General features: G+C 43.9%; 1 protein-coding gene across 1 annotated transcript in view; it reads right to left on the minus strand.

Moving 5' to 3' along the window:
• Positions 1 to 231: 231 nt before the first annotated feature.
• Positions 232 to 17,149, minus strand: part of LOC129332916 (microsomal triglyceride transfer protein-like) — a 35,210-nt gene continuing 18,292 nt past the window's right edge. The window contains exons 10-18 of the mRNA XM_054984220.1: positions 15,936 to 16,043; positions 15,588 to 15,800; positions 14,448 to 14,662; positions 13,115 to 13,215; positions 10,239 to 10,360; positions 9,323 to 9,544; positions 7,231 to 7,355; positions 2,372 to 2,536; positions 232 to 390 (exon numbers count right to left, since the gene is read on the minus strand). Coding sequence (XP_054840195.1) covers positions 246 to 390; positions 2,372 to 2,536; positions 7,231 to 7,355; positions 9,323 to 9,544; positions 10,239 to 10,360; positions 13,115 to 13,215; positions 14,448 to 14,662; positions 15,588 to 15,800; positions 15,936 to 16,043 — 1,416 coding nt within the window. The 3' untranslated portion in view covers positions 232 to 245. The remainder of the gene's footprint in view (positions 391 to 2,371; positions 2,537 to 7,230; positions 7,356 to 9,322; positions 9,545 to 10,238; positions 10,361 to 13,114; positions 13,216 to 14,447; positions 14,663 to 15,587; positions 15,801 to 15,935; positions 16,044 to 17,149) is intronic.

Here is a 17,149-nt window from a genome sequence, read left to right on the forward strand (position 1 = left end):
AAAGATGGGTTGTAGGGATTTCAGACCCTTTTTTTGTGGTGTTCTGTTTCAGTCCAGGAAGTGGTATTTTATCATTATCAGAATTTTAAAAATTGGGGTTCTTTAGGAAAGCTGGACTTTGGACTGCTGTCAAGACTCTTTGACCTTGGTTAGGTGTGGCAGGGAAAAGAGGAACAGCGAGTCTGAGCGGATGCCATATCGACAGTGTCTCCATTGTTCTGCCTCAGCGAATGATGTCACATCCTTTATTCTGTCCTTGCAAGCAAGAGTTTGCACATTTCAGAATTGGCCCTGTGGAAGGGAAGGGTCCGCCCCGGGATGGCGGCTGACCTCCCTTTGCGGATAGCTGTGCTTTGGTTTGCAGAAGATTCAAAGACTGAGAAGATTTCTCTGTGGGGATTAAAGAACAAACATGTATTAAGACCAATTTTGATGTCACTTTCAGCAGTGACAGGATTGTTTCTGGAGTGCATATTATAGCAAGATAAGCACTGATGCTAAGTACTGTTATGATACACACATAAAAATCTTAATTGGAAAGAGGCATCTACATCTATGGGCTCACCCTACTTGTTGAAGCTGAATTTTCGGACAGGTGCCCTTCAGAGAATTACTAAAGCAAATTATGTTGTGGAAACTGTATTCACAGATAACATTCTTGGAGGAATGGAATGGCCCCAGACTAAAGTTTTCACACACAAGGATTTCTGCCCACAGTCAGTGCATGATTTTCCTACTTCCCCGCAGCAGCTCCAAATTCTCCCTGAAATCCTGTTCCTGGGAGAGAGGAGATGTCCAGGAACAGGATAGAGGGCATTTTGGGATTCTGGGGAATTGGACTCTGGGAGCAGAAATCCTGGCACTCACAGGAACGTCTAGTCTAGAAGATCCAGGTATGTTACTTTTGAATATTTATGTTTGCTCAGTGAGAAATAACCGTTTCAAATGGTGAACACAGCCTTATTTTGTTGTTAGTTAAGTCAGATGCCACCACAGATTTCCTCCCTCCTCTGCAAACTGATTTATGCTAAGAGACATTTTATCTTGGGAAACTTTTGGCAATTCCCATATGCAGTCTGTCCTCCACAGGAGTTTGATTTTGAGTCCTGGGAAGTCGAGAGTAACAATTTATACAGTGTCAGATTGCAAGACTATTTTACTTCCAAGAAAGAGGGTGAAGACATTACACAATACCTCTTTCTCCGTACTGCTGAATTCTAAACCTGTGGGTGATATTCCTCTCACATCTCTAAGGAGGCTGAAAGTACCACGGCCTTTTGCTGGGAACAATGCTTGTATTAGCCCTGGGAATCTTGCCAAGGGTATCTGCTTCTGCTGCCCTAAAGCAAGAGAACCCTGCTCTGGGGCTATTTATGTCAAGAAACATCCATGAAAATTTATCAGCAACAGCAAGAAAGCTGTGGTGTTATGTCTGGCGAGGGAAATGAATCTCGGCACTAGATGCAGCCTGAACAGTTCCCCAGAAGGGATTTATTGCTATAACAGTGTAAAAGAGAAGTCAATGTTCATTGTGTGTAGGGCTCTGCTTAATGCTGTGTGGTCTGATATTACTCAAAGCTTCCATTAACTTCCCCATAACCTTTGCAGATGACATTTCAAAGATAACCTGCATTAACTCAGATGGTAGATACTGAAACCATTATTGGTTGTGACCAATAAAAGTTTGGTGCACTGAGGTGAGGGGGATATCCAGCCTTCCCATACCATTTGTTTTAACATTCTTATCAAACTCATGTTCTTATAACTCAGAGCCAAGCTACAAGAGACCAATTACACGAGGAGGAGCACGTGAAGCAATGTTAGCCGAGAAACTGAGTTTTAAAAGAGATCGGAAGGCTTTGTCAATTTCCCCTCTCTACAGAGCCAGGGAGATCTGCAGCTCAGAGGGTTTGTTTATTTTTTCTTCACCTCTTAGAAGGGGAGGTGAAACTGACAGAGCCTTTGGGAAGCAAAGTGGAAATTAACAAATCCTTTGAGCAGCGATTTCCCTGGTTCTGTAGAGAGGGGAAATTGATAAAGCCTTCCAATCTCTTTTAAAATTCAGATTCCCAACTAACATTGCGACTCCCTTCACGTGCTCCTCCTTGTGTAATTTTTCTCTCGTAGCTTAGCTCTCAGTTGAATTCAGCCCATAAAGTAGTACAAGATGTGGGATACATTCCTCTGTTAAAAGCAGCAGAATATGATATGTTGGAAGAGTATCCAACCAAAAGGAAGTTCACAACCATGAGGCAATGTGCTTGGGTTTGCTACTCAACAGATGCAGCCAATCCCAGACCTCTTCCAATTGTAACACATATCATGTGTTTACGTATCTACATGTCTCTCTCCTGACCTGGCTATAGGTTACCTGCATGAGCCGTGTTCCTCTGTCAGCTGCAGACACATGAGATTCTCAGAAAGCTGTAGAAAAGTGTCAAAATTTAAGGCTGTTTCTAATTCTGACTGGCTTTGGACAGTGGCTTGAAAGAATGGGGCATCCACTTCAGCTTGGAAATCCATGGTCACTGCAGCCCTGTAATTGGAGGAAACACACATGCGATACTTTTTCAAGGAAGCTGGCTATCCTTGGGTGGTAGAGGGCAGCAATTTTTTAATGGCTTTCTTTGCATTAGATCTGTCTGAGCTTTCCTTACAGGATGATGGAAATTAAGCTGAGTTGGCCAAAGCCGAAGACAAAATGGCAGACTATATGGTCAATATGAAATTAACATCATCGGAAGCAAGGACAAACAGCCATTCATTCAGGAATTCAACTTAGCTAGCGGTGCTAAACGTTTTGCAGTCTCTGCCCCTAATTCATCCCATTGGATATCAAAGAGAACCCGCTGAAAACAAAAGTGGAGATTCCCATATATATATTTTCCTCTCTTTCTTTGCTGAAGGATTTTAATAGCACTAGCCTATTTACTTGTGGCTGCTTGATCTATCCAACTTCAACTGATGTTATAACTGCTGAAATCTGCAGAACAGGTGCAAAGGCTCTTTGGTTGTAACTAGGGATGCTGAAAGGTTCATGGTTTGGCAGGTAAATGTATCTGTTTTATCAGTTGTGGTCACTTCCTTCTGCCTTGTGGTTGCTTTTGCACCTGCATAGTAAGTCAAATAGAGTTGGGTTGGGCCTGGTCATTCAATGAGATCAGATGTATGTGTGCACGTGTGTGAGAGTGTGTGTGTGTAAGACTACAATTCCCTTGGCGCTGTGTGAAAAAACCCATGTACAAACTGCAGATCTAGACTGAGCAGCAGCTGTTAACCAGACATAGACAAACATTAAATATTCTTTTTTTAAAAGAAAAAGTTTGCAGCTTTAATTTCCATATGGCAGATCATTTTTGTTTGTTCTTCATTTAAACAATTGAAGAAGTGGTTGATGAGCCCCAAGATACAAATACCTAGAAACAAAGAATTTCTGTGCAGGTTTTCCTTTCGGTCCACACCAAGACACAGTGCCATTTTTAGAGATGTATCCTGTGACTGCGAGGACTTGGCTGCCATGGGACTAATGTGGGGATGTTGGCTAAGATGTGTTAAGGGTCCTCCCCCTCCTTCAATCTATCGTGTTTGCTTCCTCACTTCCCTATCATCTCTCATCTACCATTTCCTCTATTCCCGTCACCAGAATCTCTCCCCAAAGTGCTGATAAACTAAGAGTTTTCTTTTTCACTGCGTAATTTTTACAATGGATTTTTGCAACACTTTTAGCTAAATGAAACCCTTGTATTTATGCCTGCTTGAAAATAGTTCTTTCAGAGTGAGTTGTCACACTGCTTTGAGGGCTATCTACACTTCCTGCTCCACTAAGGGCCCATTGCTACAAGGAAGTGGGGAGTTACTCAGAGTCCTCCCCGCTGTTCTATCAATCAATCATTGCCCTACTGGAGGTGGTGGTAGCTGACAACAGAATCTTATTCAGTTTGTTCAGCCAATAAAAGGGAAAAACAGAGAGGAAGATGTTGATAGAGTGCTACATGCAGATATCTAACACTGTCTTTCATGTTCAGCCTCTGAGAAAAGTTTCCTCCTGCTCTTCTATTATACCACTGTGTGTGTGACTGTTTGCATGAACAGAAAGCAGCCTGGGAGCAGGTGTGAGCTGCTTGTGAACAACCCCGACTCCTCCTTGAAGGGTCAGCTTCCTGCTTGCAGAGCGCAGGCCGAAAGCAAGCCAGATCAACAGATGTTCAAGCAACGCTGCTTATACAAAGCTGTCTTTCACAACTTTTGCATCTGATTATTTGCTCTCACAGATCTTTTTTACAGCTATCTTTCTGCCAAGTAGCTCTATGCACTCCCTCCATGGCATTTATTAAGTTTAGCACCTTGTTGAAGAGGACAGGATTGCCGAAGGAGCCACTATCTTCATTCTTTTATTTTTGCCAAGAAACCTCCCTCAGAGATTTCAGATTTTCTGATATATAGTGCACCTTAGTTACCCTTTAAGAAGAGAGCTGCAGAGCAATCCTATGCACACTTACCCGGGAGTATGGTTGCCAACACCAGCGTGAGAAATGCCTGAATATGCAGGGTGGTGCTTGGAGAAGACAGGGTTTGGAGACAAGGAGCTCAGTGAGGATGTGATGTTAAGTCCAGGCCAAATATTGGCTCTTCTAACTCCATCCTTTTATGTGAGGTCAATTTCTCCCAACAACATTCAAATTTTAAGTCCAAATTCTCTCCTCCCATATCACTTTCCCTTGCCTTTTCTCCCACCTTACATAACCTACATGTTCTATATATCATATAGGGTTGTGTGGCAATCAGCCCCAAAGTCCTGTCTACCTGCCAGGGCTCTGAACTGATCTTGTTGATTTGTGCCTTATGCAAATCCCAGAGACTTCCAACAAGTTAGAGCCCCTGGAACTCCACTGGATGGGGGGCAGGAGGGGGAGGTGAGCCAACCTCAGCTTAAGAGAGGGAACAGAGAAACTTTTCCCTTCAGATAGGGCTCTTGGTGGCTGTGGATAACAGCATGAGCTTAGTTAGGCTTTTAATTTTGGCTCTTAGTTAGGATTTGGGGTTAGGCTAGGGAAGGAAACTTGTTTTTAGGGAAATAAAATAAACACCCTGTGAAGGGCCTGTCAATTCTAGCTTCTTGTGTACATGTTCTATTACCAGGATCTCTGTGAGGTAAAAGAGTGTCCTGGAACCTGAGTTAAGCCTGTAAGCTCTGGTTTAAAAAGTTAATGTCATAATGGTGACATGGGCCTTTTTATATTAACCTGGCCTGTAATTCACCTTTTTAAATCTAGCCCTGGACAAGCAGAAAGAACAGGGCAATAAACAGTATTTGCTCTAACTGACATCCTGAGGTGGACCAAGGGATATTGCTCTGTGGGATGTTGTTCTAGTCCTTTGGTACTATCATGAAACTAGGGGCATGAGAGACAAGGCTGACATGTCAAGAGGCCTAGCTTGCCATGGCATTTGCGAGAGACTGGTTCTATACGAGGGAAAAGGGGTACACCAAGGAACTTTTCCTTGGGGAAAAGTATACAAAATGCTCTACAGCCTATTGTGTGTGTGGTTCAGCAAGCACAAAGAATGGAGGGTCCTAAAGGTGGACTTGCCTTCACCTTCCCAAAGTCTGGACCCCCATCCTGGCAGGGGCTGCCTCAGGCTCTAGTTGGGAACTCCAAAGGAACAGAGAGATCTTAGACTTTTGGTTTCTTCTTTTCTTTCTCTTATTAGCTGTAGCCTTGTAAACTGCTCCTTTCATACATATTCATGTGCTCTATATATCATTACTCTTCTGTAGTACAATAAAGATCTTTCTTTGGTTTAGACAAGTTGTGTCATGCTTCACCTACGAGCCTTCTGCTCAGGCACTTGCTAGAACTCTGCACACGCTCAAGAGGCTCCCCCAACAGCTGATGAAAGGCCAAGCCTGTTTCAGTTGTGTGTGTGTGTGTGTGGGGGGGCTCTACTAAAGGAACCTAAGACTGTAAGTGAGAAGGCCCTCTCCCAATCATAATAGTCACATTGGATCTTAACTGCTGAGGAACCCTATCTGGAGAAAAAAGGAACAATTCTTCCCTCTGCATTTGTGTTTGGTTAATTAAGGCTCAGTTCAATGTGTTAACTCACAGGGGGAAATGTATAACCTGGGGGGGGGGGGCAGTTGAGTGCCAGTTGTACTTTTCATACCGATTATTCCACACTAAACCTTTACTGTGTTCCATCTTATTTTCTGTAAATAAATATCTGAGTATTCAGTTCCATCTGCATCTTGTCTGCCAAGTCAAAACAGCTGTGTGAAGGAAGTTTATATTTACCTCACCACCAAGTTCCATATTATTCATGTACAGTCACAAGCTAGAACCCTTAGGGAAACACAAAGCTTGCATGCTACCAATCAGTTCAATAAAGCTTGTGTCTCCCCTTTTACTGAATGTGGGCAGCTGAGGGGGTTTAAACAAATAGAAAGAGAAGCAAGAGCATGAGACAGCCATAACTTCAGAGGTCAGTTAAAAAGCCCCCTTGTTTCCTCTTCTCTCCTCCCCCTATTCTCATTGCTACCACAGTTGCCATTTTCTCACTCCTAGGATTCACTTTGGGGTTTGCCCTGGAAATGACATCATGACACTGGCACAGTAGCACCCTCCATGTTCCTCCCCCACCCCAGTCTCCTACCAGGTGCCACTCACCAGCTGCCAACAGTACTGTCATACTAATCCTGTAGTCCTATATATTTATGCAGGTATAAGTAGTGGGTATTGTTATATTGCATTCCACCTAAAACCCCTCTCCAAATCCTCTTCAGATTTTTCTCAGACATAAAGAGAAAAATTCAATTTGAAGGAGCCAACAGAAGTCCCATCCATCTTGCTCTGCAACCCTCTCTCTATGGCAGTTCATAGGAGAAATGGAAGTCCTAGAGCACCTACCCTCTATAGTAACTCTACAACTTCCATTTCATTTACACTTTATGGTATACCATATAGTCTGCTCTCTGAACCTGCCATTTCTTCCAGGGAAACTGTGGTCTGGAGATCAGTTGTAGTTCTGGGAGAACTCTATGCCCCACCTTGAAGCTGTTAATCATACTCCAGAATAAGCCACTTGAATAACTTGTCTAAGTAAACCACCATAAGATTGTGTTGTCACATTCACAAGTTGGTGTAAGACCTGGAGTTTTGGAATTTTTGCTGAAGTACAAGTAAATCTCTTTTAGGCTCAGGAGGGGGAAATAGGGTATTATTCACATACCTTGTTTTAATGCTTGTTTTGAGCTCTTGATCCCACAAATTTGCATTGATGTTGGCTGAAATGTCTAGTCCAAGTCCTCCCTGAACAGTAATTACTGTTTGCAAGCCAGACTGAAGTGGGATTGCCTGTGCAACACAACCGTGTGCATTAAATTACTGAATTATCCAAGTATTTATCTGAAGCTGATGCATGTTATTTTGAAGTCACATCTTGTTCCTAAGCTGGAAATGTAAGATTCATCTGAGAGACTAGTCAGCGTGGTTGCTGTTTGTAGGCTGTTGTTAGATAGGAGGTCGTTGTTTCTTATTTTATTTCTTACCTGCCTTTTTCTAAAGCATAAATTCAAAGTGGGTAACTGATTGGTAAAATAAAATCAATACCACTAAAACAACTAAATGCAATAAAACTATCGTCAAATATATAGTACAACATAAAAACAAAGAAGTGAAACTCCTGAGGTTTTCATGTTTCTGTGTACAATAGCAGCTCTACCACAAGCCCATAAATTGCTGTATGCATTCATATGTTCAGAACTAAGCCCTAGGCTTAGAAGGCTTTGGGAAAAGATATAGATGTTGAAATTGGCCTTTTGTAGTGGATAGACATCTTGTACAATATTAAACAACCATTGGATCTATCTACAGCTTATATGATACAAATTAGCCCTCTGAGTATATTGGACCCACATCACCTTGGTGAGGCTGGGCTTAATATCACAGGACTGCTGCTGATGCTGCAACATTTCATATGATGTGTCCCTGTCCAGAGAGAGGCCGTTTTCACATGTCTTACCTGCTGCCGGAACAGCACACAAAACACCTGGAAGGCAATGTCTTCTTGTGTGAAATCATGCCAGGAAGACGCGATTTTGCGCAAAACTCCCGGATGACAGCGTCTTCCTGGCACGATTTTGCACAAGAATATGCTGTCTTCTGAGTGTTTTGCACGATGTTCCAGTGGCAGGTAAGACATGTGTAAATGGCCATAATTGCACTGTGGCATGAACTGAAAAAGCAGATAAACTTTGTTTCAGATGTGCCTTTAGATATGTTAGCAGTGCATTTATGGCTGGGCTTTTTTTCATCTGGTGATTTGCTTAGAAAGAACCAATTATGGATCTTGGGGACAACAGCAATAGCCAAAAGATTAGTTCTGCAATGGTAGAAATCCAATTCTATGTCACATATAGAAATTTGGCAAGAAGGGATGTTGAATTTAGCTATAAAAGAGCATCTAGCATTTTCCAGAGAGATGCATGCAAGAAACATGAGGATATTTGGCCAGACTTTTTGCAACTATATTGCTTGTGTTGATTAGGTTTTTTTTCTTTTGTCATGTTGTTTACTTTTAATAAATGTGGCAGTGGTAGAGAGAGCCTTCAAGTCAGAGTTGACTTATGGTGACCCCCTGATGGGGTTTTCATGGCAAGAGACTAACAGAGGTGGTTTGCCATTGCCTGCCTCTGTTTAGTAAATGTATTACATTAAAAAAATTGGCCATGCCAGATGCATCCCCCCACCCACAGGAAATTCTTCACAACCTTGCAGAAGAAAACAACAGGTTGTTGCCGGACCAAGGAAGCTCCCCAGAGAAATGAGTTCCATAACTGCAGTACCGGTACAGGAAAATCTTTCATTCTCGTAGTTGCCGCTCTAATCTCCAAGGGAGTGCACAGACCAGTGTTTCCCAGAAGAATGAAGAGTCATGTCAAAACTCACGCTACCAGTACACATTGCTAACTGGAAAGCTAAACTTGATGCACAGTGCCGTCATCAAGTTTGTGCTTACAAAGTTGGTTCTTACAGTGAAATCCTAAGAAGAGTTACTCTAGTCTAAATCAATAGGCTTAGACTGGAGTAACTCTGCTTAGGATTTCACTGTTAATGTCCTTTGATTAATATCTCAGATTGTCAACAATGGGAATTTTGCAGGTTCTGTTTATTTCAATGGGCTTAGACTGGAGTAACTCTGCATGGGATTGCACTGACCTGTTCACAATGCTTTGAACACAAGTAGGGACCTAAATTATTGGAAAGGAAGTTGTGACAATTCTTGACATCATTGGGAGGTATGGAAAATGAAGGGCTAGTACCTGTTGATGATCCATAAATAGCATATTCCCTTTGACTACATTGGTGGGCTCACTGCCACTCATCAGGATCTTGGACATTAGGTCTGCGTACCCTTGGAAGATAGTAATCGGTCGGAATTGGACACCAAGCAAAATAGATGACATGCCAGCCATGATTTCTTGCTCTTCTTCATCAGGACTACCTCCCAGCACACCCTCAAACCCCGCAGCTTCAGTAACCACCTAGGAGAAATCAAAAAAAGAAAGTGTAATGCATAAGGCTAACACCTCTCCTGAAGTAGCAGCATATTTTCTCTTTTACACATAATTTTTCTTTAAAGCAGTATATTTTCCCAAATTCTCAGCACTTCAGTTTGGGAGAAGGAAAGGCCATGGGCGAAGAAGTTTCCACTCACTACAACCAGGCAACGCTCCCCCCGCCCACATCTTCCCTCTCTCCTTCAGGTCAGGCCACTTACTACATTATGCCTGCAGGTAAGATTGGGCCTAGTCAGTGTGTAAACAGGGAAAACACTGCTAAGAGCCTCCAAACCTAATTATCTACTCACAATCTTACAGCTTGGTCCTTTTGGAACACTTTTCGAGCATCAGGGACACTGTAAGTATAAATTGGTCCATAAGGGAGCATTACTTTAAGGCCTTTCTCTGTTTTTCCAAAGTAGAAGCACTGGTGGGCTTATGCTTTGAGAAAGGATAGGGAATTATTTGGACAAAGTTTAAACACTTTACAACGCAGTTCAATGCAGAATTACTCTAACCTAAGCAGTAACTCTATTATTTAGATATTTATACCCTGCTTTTCTCCCCAATGGGGATTCAAAACAGTTTACACAGAGATCTGATGTATTTCTAGGTGATCTCCAGAGGCTGGCAGCAGTAGGCAAGGGGCAAGGGAGGAAGACATCTAGTGTAAGACCTGAGCAACATGGAGTCGATGGCCATGGCTTAGGATATTGAAATTGGTGATGCCTTTCTTCAGGAGACCACTCTCTGTGAACAGCATCTCCTGGTCATAAGTAGAGAATATGTCATCGGTGACTGAAAGAGAAAAAGAGAACCTGGTATGAAGACCTGCAACGAATTTCAAGGAGATTTGTAAACTCCTATTTCAGCTGATTTAAAAAAGGAGAAAAGGCAGGGGGGGTTGACATGAGAACCATCTGACTGGAACCAACTAGGCTGGAAATGAGATGTGAGGTAGGTATCTGTGGGGAGGCACATGTGGGGTTGCATTGATTCCAGAGGACTTCTAATTCCATGGAAAAGCAATGAGCTGAAACAGACGTGACGAGATACCTAGGTTTAACTCGTGTTCTCTTACCTCAAGGTTTGTCGGGAAGTGTAGGCGTCCTTGCAGCTTGAAGTTTATGCAGCTCTGTGCTGCGCGGCTTCAGGTGGGGGCCAGGCGAGCGAGGGGGAAGATGCAGCAATGCCCTCGCCCAGCCCCCGCAGAGCGACGCTAGGCTGCATGGGGAGAGCAGGAGGAAAGGTGCCCCACCCCTGCACTTCCCTCCCTGCTGCTCTGTAAATGCTAAACTTTAAGCTGCAAGGACGCCTACACTTCCAGACAAACCTTGAGGTAAGAGAAAACGAGTTGAACCTAGGTATCTCGTCACGTCTGTTTCAGCTCATTGTTTTTTTATGTTATGTGACAGTTCTGTTTAGCGTTTCGTCTGTGATGGCACCACTTCTGAAAACTGTGTTTGTGTGTGTGTTGGCGGTGGGTGGGGGGACTCTGAACAAGGTGTAAAGCCCCCATGTTGGGTATACTTGAAATTACATGATAAAAATGCAAAGTGGAAAAAAAGCATTTGTTCTGGTTACATGTTTTGTATCTCATAATATCACTACAGTTGCCAGATGGGGTCCGGCAAATACTAGATGCCAGGCGGGGGGAAGGACTTACTTTTTCATACAGATTCATGTTGGCAGGATGGTGTGATGATGTCACTGCAGGAAGTGACATCATCACACCGACCCCCCCCCCCCTCCAGACAGCACTCCTGGGTAGCACCATGCACCTGCAGGAGGGCACCCAGGTGCCTGGGCTGTTGGTCACTCCTGGCCAGAGCTGCATGGCTGCAGGAGGCCGGCCAGGTGCTCAGGCTGCTGGGTGCTCTCCTGGGCTGCACTGTGTAGCTGGAGGAGGCTGCCCAGGTGCCTGGGCTGACTGGCTGCTTCTCCGGGCCAGTGGTGGCATTGCACAACCGGAGGGAGCGGGGAAAGGGGAGGTGCCAGGTGTCCGGATAGGGGAAACATTTTCCCTGGACAGTCCCCCAAAATACTGGACTGTCCAGGTGAAAACCGGACACCTGGTAACCCTAAATATCACACAGGTCATTCATTCCTTTTATGCTGAGGCAAGGATATTTGTGGCTTTGGCTTGCTTACCTAGACTGGATTTACAAGTTATTGGATATTATACTATTGTGATTATTCATTACTTGGATTTTCTTTTTCAGAAAGGAAAATCCAGGTGCTGAATGACTGCAATATCCAATGACATGACTGATCCAGTGGCACTCACTCTGTTGCTCATGTAGAGGTATGTTTTAATGGTTTACAATAATTGTCACTCAGTGTCTGAAGAACCAGCAAGATGCCTAGAAACAGGAGTGCTTCTGTTCTGAGAAATGTTACATGTGGCCTGACCCAGTGTTTTCCTTAATTGGTATCCCTCAATATGTTGGGATAGCGTGTGCTTGTATAGCCAGCAAATATTGTGGAAATCTGTACTTCATATGTATCTACTCCATTGCTAAATGAGGTTTTCTATACATAAAAGACCATGAATTTGCTGTATCAAGCAACTGAGTACAATTAAAAGTCCAAGTTAGGTTTACTGAATTTCTTAAACAAACATAATAATTGCTGCATCACTCACCCTAGGACCAGGCCAAAACTCCTCCCATCTACTCCCTGTTTCATCTTACTAGGCTACCAGTCAAACTAGACGAGTTGCCAGACACGAAAACGGCACGTGTCAGTTTCCTGCAAGTTTTGACGGGAAATGTAGTGAGGCTTCTCATCTGACTGCCACTGCTGGCCCTGGTGGAAGAAGGCCCCCGGAACCATTCCAAAACCTCGTGCCCAGAAAGGTGCAGCAGCCCCACATGCCCCCCTCCCAGCCTGAGCTGGGAGAGCACCCTTCAGGGAGGGTGCCAGGGCCGGCTGAAGCAGGCACAGGGCAGGCAAGACAGCACACCATGCGAGTCCAGGTGCGATGGAGAATGGGGCAGTGGGTCAGCCTGCCAGACGCCAGCTGTGGAGGGGGTGGGCAATGCTGGCTGGCTCCTCCTTAACAGCAACAGCCGAACGCCGCTCCCCGCTGCTGGAGAAGAAGCCCAGAGGGAACAGCTGCGACTCCCCTTTTTCCCACCCACCCGTCTCACTCGCTCGTTCAGTGTCCGGGTTGCTGGCAGGCTGAGTGCATGGAAGGGAGCCAGGGAGCCAGTCCACATGCTGCTCCGTGGATCAGGAGCTCTGAGATGCAGGCAAGGCAAGGCCCCAAAGGTCTTGCCCGTCTGCTTGAAGGAAGGTGGAAGGCGGCAGGTGCAGGGTGGGCAAAGCAAGCTCAGGGTGGGCGGCAGTCAGACAAGACACCTCATTACATTTTCCATCAAAACTTGCAGAAACTGACACGTGCCATTTTCGTGTCTAGCGTCTTGTCTAGTTTGACTGTACGTCTCCCAGAAGCGGTGTTTCCCACTCGGTCTACAGCCATCTAAGATCACCACATAATTCTTTCCCCTTTTCTGAGGGAAGGTTAAACAGATCTGTGTGGTCAATCACCTGCTAGTGGTCCGGAGAAGGAGTTGGAGTTGCCAGTCTTGGATGAAAGGAAGTAGTAATTATTTATCTGTGGATCCTTCAGAACAGTTTTGATCACCTTCCTGGAAAACATTTAGGAGAAAGCGATAAGGCAGAATGGGAAAATGGGAAAATATGGACAGAGTATCTGCACAGATCAGCTCCTCTCATTAAATCAAGCTGTGCTTTTGCATTTGAGGAAATGATAAATACAGGTAAGCAGGGAATGCAATGGTTCTTCCCAGTTTGAAAAGGAGACACAGAAACCAGTGAGGGGGAGATCCAGTTCCTGCTGATGTGTTCTATTGTACAGCCATTCAGTTTTTTAAAACTGTGATTGAGGTAGGTTGAAGCCAAACTAGAAATTGCATCCTCTGACTTGGGAGCTTTTCATCCATTGAGTGTCTGCAGGCTGCAATTTGGGATGAAGAACATCAAAGGAGAAGATATTTCCACATAAAGCGAGACACCTAGAAGGACAGAGACCTGCTTGCTAGAACTAATTTGTTTAGGTGGCAGCAGTAGGTGAGTGCTTAGATTTTTGCACTCCTTCAGGTAACTCCCTTGAAAAACACTTTCAGCAAAGAGAAACATCTTCAATCTGGTCCAGGTGCAGTCCAAAGATCTTCTTTTTCCATGGCATAGGAATAGATGGGTGACCCCCCTCTTCCACATTCGTTATTTTGATTTGCTTAAAGGCTTGTATTCCACTTTTTCTGCTCACACAACAATCTCCAGAAATATCAAATACAGGGAAACAATTGCAACAGTACTAAAATGTAACATGTGATGTGTGGATTTTGAGCAGGTTCTCTGAAGAAGTAGCATAGAAATTTCTAAACAAATAGTAATTCCAATAAGAACTCTCTGCACATGAATGTTCAGATTCAGTGTGTTGTTCCCTCCTCCTTTTTTGGCCCCATAGCATGTAGGAGTTTGCAATAGAGTACCTATACAACACATGTTTCAAAGGAACATGTGTAGCCATTTCTCCCTCATGGGAGCAGGATATTTGGTCCAGGCAAGGATTTGATCCAGGCCTTCCAGTGTGCCTCTCCTTTTATGCTTTTAATTGGGCGGAAGTGTCATGTTGGAAATTTCACCAGCTCTTTGAAATGGAACTTACTTTCACATCATTGTTTTTAGGATAAGTCTAAAGTTTAGACTATCCCATATTTCATTAAGAGTTAATCACACACATTGAATATGTATGTGTTGTATTCTGGGTTTATGTTCTGTATCCTGTGACCTGATGTTGATAAGAAAACCTCACCTTGTTTTCAGAAGTGCATTTGTGCTAGAGGGCATAAATTACCTGGTTGGATGTTGGTGGGAACGTAGAATGCCCTGGATTTTTGACTGCAATAATCTTGACATTTCTGGTTCTAGTTCTCTGGTGGCCAACAGGATATTGATGAAGTCCATTGGTGAGGGCTCATTGTCTAATAGGATTTCTGCAGCAGTCAGTCTTGATGTTTTTGGATAGAGATTCTGAATCTGATGGAAAATCCTATTCATTGCCTTTTTAACCTAGTGCCAGAATGCAGGTGCAAAAATTCAGTTCCTTTCCACTACTCACAGCAAATGTGTAACATATCTATCTTCAGAATCACTGGCCATATGTCATTACAGGTGTTGTATAATTCTGTATTTTACCCTCCCATTTACAAAAAGCTCGAGTCAAGTTTCAGCTCTGGGAAGATTCGGGAAAGTTTCATGGAGATCAAGAGATTAAAGTAATTAACAGAACATTTGTATTTTGATCCCTGGCTTCATCGTTTATATTCCAGCGTGGTGCACTCCCAGGAAAACCACACCACATGCTTTTCCTTGAGCACATAGTTCAGTCCTCACTCTTCTTAACTTGGGGGGGGGGGACAATATTGGCCTGTAACCAGGTCAAGCAGGCAGGGGGAGATGGAGGAAGAGAAGCAGCAGGTAGAACCTTCTAGAACAGTTCGAGAGAGAAAGAAAATAGTGTGTGTTGGCAGAAGTGTTTTCTGTCAGGAACTGGCCAAAGAAAGAACTGAACCCATGGCTTTTTTTTGGGAAAAAGGTGGTGGAACTCAGTGGTGGAACTCAGGACTGCACAATGACATCACTTTGGGTCAGCTGGAACAAAGGGGGAGTTTTTTAAAGTTTAAATTGCCTTTGGTGAAAATGGTCATGTGGCCGGTGGCCCCGCCCCATGATCTCCAGACAGAAGGGAGTTTAGATTGTCCTCCGTGTTGCTGCGTGGAGGGCAATCTAAACTCCCCTCTGTCTGGAGATCAGGGGGTGGGGCCACCGGCCACATGACCATTTTCAAGAGGTTCCAGAACTCCATTCCACTGTGTTCCCGCTGAAAAAAAAGCCCTGACTGAACCACCCCTGCATTTTCTAGTACCAAGCACTTCAACATTTTGTTAAATTTTAAACTCTCAGGAAAAAACTTTGTAGCAAGGCTATTCCATACCTGGCTGGTCATGTGCTGTGTGGGGTACCTCTGTAGTGCAGAGACTGCTGCAGCTGAGACTGCGGCAGAGCCCTCCTGCGCATAATGCAGGAGGGTGGGAATGGTTTCTGGGAGCAGAGCATTTTTCAGGGCTAACAGATAAATCACCCTCTCCGCGTTGTCCCTGGTGTGTTTGAGACTTTGCTGGATAGTCTCCATTCCAATTCCTACTTCCTGTTTTAGTGGAGAGGAGAAAAGGAGCAAATACACAAGAGGACAGCAATAAAACAGCACCAGCACCAGCCCAAACCCAAACCAGTAGTGCTGAGAGTGACAGCCCGTGAAACTAATGGTTGGGCTTGCCCGTACCTGCAGCCCACACAGTTTCATTTGGCACAGCTTGCCAACCAATGTGCCAATGACAATGTGTCCAGTTTCCCAAATGTCTGGGTCTAGTCGCTTCTCATTTATCTTATCCTGAAAAAGAAAGGAAAGTGATCATAGAAAGAGAAGAAAGAGAGATTCACGTGATATTCTTTTCAAAAAATTATTCGATTCAGATAAAGGATATACATAATAAAATGAGCATACAGTTTGGAAAGCCAGTTTAGTGGAGTGGTTAAGAGCAGCAGGACTCTAGTCTGGAGAGCCGGGTTTGATTCCCCACTCCTTCGTTTGAAGCCAGCTGGGTGACCTTGGGTCAGTCACAGCCTCTCAGAGGTCTCTCAGCCCCACCTGCCTAACAGGATAATTGTAGTCGTGAGGATAATAATAATAACACTCTTTATAAACCGCTCTGAGTGTGGCATTAAGTTGTCCTGAAGGGCAGTATATAAACTGAATATTGTTGTTGTTGTTGTTGTTAGTAGTAGAACTAAGCCAACATGTCTGCCCATAACAGTAAAAACCTCATGAAATTAAAAACTCTGGATCTCACATTTTGCTGCAAGTTCCATTCTCTGCTCAACTCTCAACCATGAGTCTCATCTAGAAGTACCTCTAATTTGTTGGTAGGTGGTTACTTTCACTGGTATGAAGGTCTCTTTTACTTTAAACAGCCAATCATAACATTTGGACCTATTTTTTTTTTTGTTTCCAGTTCCTAGTAAAAACCAACCTGGCTGTGGTAATCATGCTTGAAGACTTTCAGGCATATCAGCTACACAATTTAACAGTAAGATCTCTGGTTTATAAGGAGTCTGTCTCTCCAATCTGATTGATATAATTTCTACCAATTTCCAATAATCTGTTGCCTATTTACATATCCACCACATGTGGAAAAAGTCTGCCTTCTCTTACTCATAAAACCAGTACTTACTAATCCCATAGAGCTTTGCTAGCCTGAAAGTGGTTAGATATATGGATAGATTTACATACTATTGTGTTGCTTATATACGAAGTGACCATTTCCAACTTTCAGGCACCAATACAACTTCAGCCTGCTTTGCTGTACACCTTCTGTGTTCTCATGCTCCTCTTAGATTGGTGCAGAATGCGGCGGCGCAGGTTATCATCAGAACGCCAATATGGGAACACATAACACCAGTGTTGCGCCAGCTGCATTGGTTGCCGGTGGAGTACCG

The sequence above is a fragment of the Eublepharis macularius genome, chromosome 6, assembly GCF_028583425.1.
Source record: "Eublepharis macularius isolate TG4126 chromosome 6, MPM_Emac_v1.0, whole genome shotgun sequence".
NCBI lineage: Eukaryota > Metazoa > Chordata > Lepidosauria > Squamata > Eublepharidae > Eublepharis > Eublepharis macularius.